The 7,865-nt window shown below is 42.4% G+C and overlaps 2 protein-coding genes across 2 annotated transcripts; both read left to right on the forward strand.

The window, feature by feature from the left end:
* Positions 1–2,040: 2,040 nt before the first annotated feature.
* PHALS_12163 (peptidylprolyl isomerase domain and wd repeat-containing protein 1) lies at positions 2,041–5,373 on the forward strand (the record flags this gene model as incomplete). Its single annotated transcript, XM_024727661.1, has 5 exons — positions 2,041–2,300; positions 2,360–3,355; positions 3,409–3,439; positions 3,496–3,625; positions 3,692–5,373. 5 exons carry the CDS (start codon positions 2,041–2,043, stop codon positions 5,371–5,373), a joined length of 3,099 nt encoding a protein of 1,032 aa, XP_024578216.1.
* A 217-nt stretch (positions 5,374–5,590) lies between these two features.
* On the forward strand, positions 5,591–7,063 carry PHALS_12164 (Purple (tartrate-resistant) acid phosphatase; the record flags this gene model as incomplete). The annotated part of the gene is made up of 1 exon (XM_024727662.1): positions 5,591–7,063. One exon carries the CDS (start codon positions 5,591–5,593, stop codon positions 7,061–7,063), a length of 1,473 nt encoding a protein of 490 aa, XP_024578217.1.
* Between the last annotated feature and the right edge of the window lie 802 nt (positions 7,064–7,865).

A 7,865-nucleotide genomic window follows, 5' to 3' on the forward strand; every position in this document is an offset into this window, starting at 1 on the left:
ATTATTTTATAGTTGCATGTCCGTGCGAAGAGAGGAGTGATGCATTTGACAATGGGAATCTCTCTGAATAGCTGCGATAGCTTGCGAAGTGTAGAAATTAAAGTCATCCTTGCACTGACCTCTCAGACGCTTTGAATTTAGGTGCGACTGAAATGATGTTTAAAAGATAATCCAACTCAGAAGCCTATGTGTTGATATATAATCTAGAGCTTTTTAACCCTGATCAGTCGCAAATATACTTTAGTTATCATCTGACACAACGCAGTTTCGACTCAAAACGAGGCGATAAACTTAAGGACTGCGTGTGCAGTTAAATATGGTCTAAATATCGTAAAATAATTATTTAAGCTACGTGTTGTAAATCGAAACACAGCAACAAAGCAGCAGGAAGATTGTTATCTGCCTGGATCTCAAGCCCTGCAACTGACTGTTACGTAATGGAGCAGATCCGTCTACGAAAATTGAAGGCTGGTGCACTCGCTTATTGTGCTTGATATTAGTGCCCGACCCAATCCTGGAAATAACACCCGAGTCGTTGCTTGTATCGGCGGCATCGCGACCACCTGACAAGATCGCTGTTGTATATAATAGCTTATATAATATTCGCAAACACTCAAATGGACATCAGATGCTTATTTGCGACCAATAGCTTTTTTGAGAGAGTCTAATGATTCCCAGTGAATGCAGAAACGCCAGAATTGTGAGTTGTTGCACTTCTCGTTCAGCTTGATGAAATGCAGCCAGCTCTCCGACGCAGGACGAATTTAGGTCTGCTTTGTAGGTGCCATGAAAGTGCGATCGCGAGAATGGAACTATCGATGCCGCAGCAGGATTTCAATTCCAAGTGATGGCAGACGAGCGGAGAGATCAGAGGGCCGAGGGACTGGCGATTTCTGTAAAACAAACTGCGCGTAAATGTTTTTACTACCCATGTTTTATTGGTCAAAAATAAAATATGAGGTTTAAAGATAAAGAAACGTTAACAATAAACATTGCGCGAAAGTGCTCCAGAATACAATTTTATAGTAAGGGATGGTTGTCAAGTCAAGAACCAAAATTGAGTTGCGCTCATTTCGGTGAATACTGAATATATGGCCTTCAGCATTTGCACACAAGTAAAACTGGTCGCGTGCACTACTTAGGGGCATATGTCACGATCAAGCAGAAAGTAATAAGGTACGTGAAGACAGCCAACGAGCGATGTCGCTGGTGCTACCGCGCCCAAACACTAAACATGTGAATATCAGGTACAGTTTTTTTCGGAAGAACGTACAGCAAGATTTGTAGACGATCGACAACATCGACCCAACAAATCACTTGCAGACTCGTCTGCAAATGCATTCGCTATGAAGTTGCTTAAGTATCTGTATGAAAAATGGGAATCACGACCAAACCGGTTTACAGCATCAGCGGTAAATAGGAGTGTTGGAAATACTCTGCTTATCGCGTGCAGGAAAAGATTGATGACATCACAATAATTGAGATAATGAGAACGATCAGTTTCATGTAGACGGACATTGATTCGGGACGGAAATGTGCTCGAAGGAATAAATGATAACTTGAGCTTTGGCAGAATTAAAAATCGCTTTTGTAGAAATTCGATTTTCTTAAGTCCCCAACATTCAATTAACTTTCCTCAAAACATCGAACAGCATTGGTGTTTCTCCGTCATTTATCGAGCATTGGACCTCAGGTCAGAAAGTCGCAATTGTGGTGTCGGCACTACGTGGCCGATTGTAATCAGGTATGAGGACAGGCAAGAGTCGACGTCATGGGCAGCATGAGTGTAACGATTAAGGTCACACCGTCGTTATCATGCAGCTCGTGATAAGCTTGAGGTATTCGTTCACACCATGCATTTCGAAGAATTGTGGATGTGACAGAATTATAAAAACTTAAAGTTTATTCGCGCGTACATTGTCGCCACGTTGTGAGCATGGTGATCTGAGCTTAATGGATAGGCTGATTCCGTGATCCCAAGCAGGGTACTTGATTCCATTTTTCGAATTGACCTCCACTTTCTCGACACCGAAATTAGCCATGCCATCCAACTCCAAGACTTTGGTGCCATTGTCTCTGATTGACACAATGCTGCATAGTCTCGACGTAATGATTCTTGTCATCTATCCTCCAGTTGCGTCAGTATCTTTTGATCTCGACAAGCTGTATTCGTCCTTCGTTGATCTTGTTAAGCACGATTATCCCATTCTTCTTGGAGAATTTTTCATCGATCCGAAGACGGGAATCGTCCATGTTGATCTGACTGATACGTCTCGTCAAAATGGAGCCTTTAATATTCGGTTTGAGACCAACCTACACAGTAAAATGACAACCGAGCAGGCGATACGCAAACGATCAGAAGACTTGATGCCAAGCAGACGAGGCAAAAAAGAGTTGATTGGTGTCAAGGGACTCTTTTGAAGGACGGGGGATTAGTCATTGGTATCGATGTAAGTCACGCGCTGTTTGACGGAGAAGCCCTATTTACCTTTTTGAAACTCTGGGGACAATATTACAGTGGCAATACGAATGAAGAACGAATTGTGGTAAACCACGATCGACACTTGCTTTCAAAAGGGGAAGGTATCTTAAAAATGCAGCATCCCGAATTTCGCATTGTGAAAGCTGCAAGTGATGAAAATGTCCAGCTACCTAACCAAGTGCCACCGGCTACAGCGATTCATAATTTTCATTTTACACCAAAGATGATGAAACGTATCAAAGAAATGGCAAATGGTGGTGACTTTCGTGGCAAGGGAAGCTGTGAAGCTTCATATGTGAGTACTATCGATGCCATTACAGCACTTTTTACAGTCTTGATTTCGAGAGCCCGTGGTCATGGCCAAGACGTGAAAATCACAACTTGTGTAAATGGTCGACGTCGCCTTAATCCTCCACTACCAGAACATTACGCAGGGAATGCAATTTTTAATGCATTATCAACGTACACAAATGCTGAGCTATGCAGCCAAGCTGAAGGTACTATTTCTCCAGAAACTTTGAGAATGCTCGCTCGACGCGTACGTGAATCAATTTCTCAATTGGACGATGCCTATTTACGTGATGCTATCACGTTTTTGGCTGAGCAAGAAAACATTGGTGCTGTTCAAATAGGAGTCAATTTCACTTCTGGATACGACCTCCTATTTACGTCGTGGCTTCGATTGGGTATGTACACTTCCAGCTTCGATGGTGTTCATCCGTGGTACGCTTGTGTTCCTCAATTACCAGGATACAGTGGTTTTGTCATGTTGACTGAAGCTCAAAAGGGAGGAGATGGAATTGACGTGGTTGTCTTCCTTGAGTGCAATGTGATGGAGAAACTTAAGGTGATGTTTCTCGAGGTGTCCAATTTGTACGAATAAGCTTAAAAGTACTACTACTTGTCCATTCATATTATTGTTTTAGCAAAGTAGTATGTATGAAACATGACTTTCAGGTACATTACACCATATATATTTGCAATCTATCGTAATTGACGTCATGCCGGTCAAGCATCGTCGCGACGAATCTGTAACAAGCTCTGATGACGAGGGGCCCATGCCTATGCCTATACCAGCCCCTTCGTCCACGAAAAAAGCTAAAATACTTCCGTTTGAAGCAATTTATCTCAAAAACTTGCCAAGTGCGGCCATGTACGAGCGTAGTTTCATGCATCGAGCCACTGTATCTCATGTTCTAGTGGCTCCAGAGACACAATTTGTTGTGACAGCCAGCGTAGATGGACACGTGAAATTTTGGAAGAAAATGGTCAAAGGGATTGAATTTGTCAAACATTATAAAGCTCATCTCGACGAAGTGCATGGTCTAGCCGTGTCACGCGATGGCCTTCGACTTTGTAGCACATCAGCCGATCGCAGTATTAAATTCTACGATGTGCTGGCTTTTGACATGGTAAATATGCTTAGTATCACTTACATACCAGCCGAATGCTGCTGGATATCAGCTAAAGGCTCGATTAATGCAAAAGTGGTCGTAGCTGACAAGAATAGTCCAGCTTTACGGATCTACTCGGCTGAGAGTGCAGCTAATGAGCCGTTGTTTACAATCAGCCAGCTACATACTGCTCCAGTGACAGCGATTTCGTATAATTTAGTTAGCAATTGTGTTATCTCAGCCGACAAAAAGGGAATTATCGAGTACTGGGACGCCGACACTTACAAGTTTCCAGCAAAAGAAAAACATGTTATCAAATTCAAGTTTAAAGGCGAGACAGATTTATATGAACTGGCGAAATGCAAAACACATGCAACTGCCATTGACGTTTCACGTGATGGTCAAAGTTTTGTTGTGGCAGCCAAGGACAGTCAAATTCGAGTCTTCCGATTCGTTACGGGCAAGATGCGGCGTAAATATGATGAAAGGTTGACCTTATTTGAGGATGCACACGCTGATAAGACACTGCATTTAGATGAAATCGACTTTGGTCGTCGTGCTGCTGTCGAGAGAGAGTTAATCGACTCAGACGTTGTATCGAATTGCGTGTTCGATGACTCGGGCTTTTTCATTTTATACGCAACTCTTGCTGGAATCAAAGTATTGAACATTGAGACCAATAAAGTTGTCAAAGTGCTTGGTAAGGTAGAAAATTCCGATCGATTTTTACGATTGAGTCTTTTTCAGGGAAAACCAAAAGCTAACACGCAGTTTGAAAAGCATCTAAAGGCGGCGTCGGGTCTTAAGTACGAAGCGCAAGTGATGACTGACGATCCAAACGAACAAGACTTGATTGATCCGACGCTCTTCTGTACGTCGTTCAAACGCAATCGTTTTTTTCTCTTTTCGTCCCGGGAGCCAGAAGACGATGAAGCGCAAGAATCTGGAACGGGTCGCGACGTTTTTAATGAAAAACCTTCATTAGAAGAGGCTCAAGTAGCAACAGAGTCCAGCTCGACAAAAACCCTCGGAAACACGGCTGTGATACATACAACAATGGGCGATATCACGCTAAAACTCTTTGCTAAAGAGTGTCCTAAAACTGTCGAGAATTTCTGTACCCATGCACGCAATGGCTACTACGACAACGTCATTTTTCACCGCGTCATCAAAAATTTTATGATACAAACGGGCGATCCACTTGGCGATGGTACCGGGGGAGAGTCGATTTGGGGTGGTGAATTTGAGGACGAATTTCATCGTAGCTTACGACACGATCGACCTTTCACTCTATCGATGGCAAATGCCGGACCAGGCACGAATGGATCTCAATTTTTCATCACGACTGTCCCAACTCCATGGTTAGATAATAAACACACAGTGTTTGGAAGAGTAGAACGTGGCAAAGACGTCGTGTCGAGTATTGAAGGTACCCGCGTGAACAAATCGGATAAACCTTTTCAGGACATTAAAATCATTAATATTGATATCGTCTAGATCGGCAGATTTAATGTCATTTTTGTCGCTATTAATGTTTGTGTCAATGTTTTGTGAGTGTTATGATGGATGGAAGTGGCTTACCTGGTAGCTTGATAGATGACTGGGTTTTAGTTATGAGAGATACCGATGCGTCAGAATAATCTTGATGGAAAATTTAGGTGCTGATTGATGGGGATGTTTATGTTGCAATAGTTCGCTCAAATTACAAGTTACGATGAAACAAAAGACACTAGTGATTACGATGTTCTTGGCGTTTGCTGTGATCGTTATCGTACTGATAATCGGTTTGACAGTGTCAAGTATCACAACTTCCACTGCGTCAAGTGACGGTGATAACAAATTTCGACAGGTTTCAGACGCTAACACTACGTCTAACGGGCTCAAAACACTGCGTACGTTAGACAAGAAAAATTCTAGCAATGGATCTAGAGATGAAGAGGAAGAATTGACGGATCCTTTGACGGAAAATTACTCTGTGTCAGCACTTGCAGTCGGAGATTGGGGTCGTACTATTGCCAAAAATGGTGGATCTTGCTGCTCACGTCGCAAGTCTTTCACTGTATTAGATTATAACGCCATGGAATACGTGGCAATTTTACTCGGACAAGCTGCAGCTGCTGCTGAGCCTCGTCCGTCAGTTGTGATTGGCCATGGTGACAATTTCTACTGGGATGGTTTGCACGGCATAACAGATCAAGCTTATCGTTTTCAACAAACCTTTGAAGACAAGTATAATTCTCCAAGTTTAGCTGGAATTCCATGGATCAACGTGATGGGGAATCATGATTATGGAGGTGCTAGTTATGTGTGTACAGATGGTGAGCAAGCGATTGAATGTTCTTCAACGGAAGCATTGTTGGCTGCTTTGGACCAAAAATTTATGTTGCAGGCACAATATGTGAGTCCACAAAACAATCGATGGATTATGTCGGATCATTTTTTCGTATATTCAATTGCTGATCCAAAAACTAATGTAACAATTGACATCTTTAATCTGGACACAAATGATGCTCATTCTCACGGTGCTCAGCAGATTTGTTGTCAATGCTATGGCTACTCTGGGAAAGATGACGATTTGTGTGAAAATGTCAAGCGTGGTGATAGTCTGTGTGCCGGAGGAGACACGAATATGTTTGATGCGTGTATGGACAAGCTTCAAGCATGGGGCGATGACTCTCGTTTGAGACTTGCAGAAGCTGCAAAGGCCTCGAACGCGACGTGGAAGATTGTAAATACGCACTACTCGCCATACAATCACTATGCACCAGGACCAGCTGAGAAATGGCGTGAAGTGCTGGACGGACTTGGGATCCAACTCTTTTTTTATGGCCACACACACGGTGAAAAACATGACTTTGCTGCATTTAAGACGCACTTTATCGAAAATGGGGCAGGTGGCGGCATTCAAAATGAATCACCTAGTGGCATTCCACCGTATGCTGAAACTTATGTTGAAAATGTTTGGGCTGCTGGCCATTACCCTTACGGCTTCTTTTCGCTCAAAGTTTCCCCCACGTGGCTACAGGTAAGTTTTAATACATTTGACGATAGCTGGACGATGACTAAAGATTTGGATGCGACGGTTGTCGGTGGGATTGCCATTAAGCATTGCTGGTACATTCCACAACATGGTGGACGAGGCAAAAGCTGTAAAGATGCTGAGACGCAGGCAACAGGATCGAATTAGAAGACTTTGGCTAATACAGATAAGCTGTGGTGACCGAGATGACGACGTTTTGATCATCAAACAGCTAGGTTATGAGCCTCTTTCTAATTTTGGTGTCCCCAATACACTTGCGTTATGTGGATCGGTTGCGCCAATTTCGATAATCTTGTGACGCGAACACACTTTATTGGCGGCAGTCGGCATTTAAAATATATTGATATCTCTTTTTTTAAGTATAATGAATTTGCAGAGGTGAATGGAAGTGGTCACGCTCACATTTACATTGCATCGTGCAGCGCGCCATCAATACTTTTTATAAAATCCGGCGAACGACAATACCTTTTTTGAGTGATTATACCACGATACCAAAGAGTCAATACTCAAGCCTAAACTCAAAGATGTCGCCGCCGCTACAATGTCGCACTCTTATCGCATCAAGACAATTAACACTATTATTTGCGCAAAGATCGGACTAGACTATGGCTCGACAAGAATCTAAGGGATCTTCAACCCGGTCAATCAAATAATAGTAATGTATGTTATCGCAAGAATCGTTTTGGGTAATTACTTTTTCATTGGCCTCGTCGGCAATTTCAACTTCGCTTTCAAATTACGTTGACTAAACAACCGTAGCAAATTTTGTCAAATCACATGTAAATGCATCACTCACTATTTACTCAATCATATTTATCCAGAAAAGAATGACATTAATACCTAGTAACATCCTCTTTTTCAACAGTTTGACTTACGCATCTTTTTTTGCTTCTACCACAAAATTTCTCATTAGCTTTCATGATAGCTGAATTATCATAAAGTTATCCTC

This window comes from Plasmopara halstedii, assembly GCF_900000015.1.
Source record: "Plasmopara halstedii genome assembly, contig: Scaffold_614, whole genome shotgun sequence".
Taxonomy (NCBI): Eukaryota; Oomycota; class Peronosporomycetes; order Peronosporales; family Peronosporaceae; genus Plasmopara; species Plasmopara halstedii.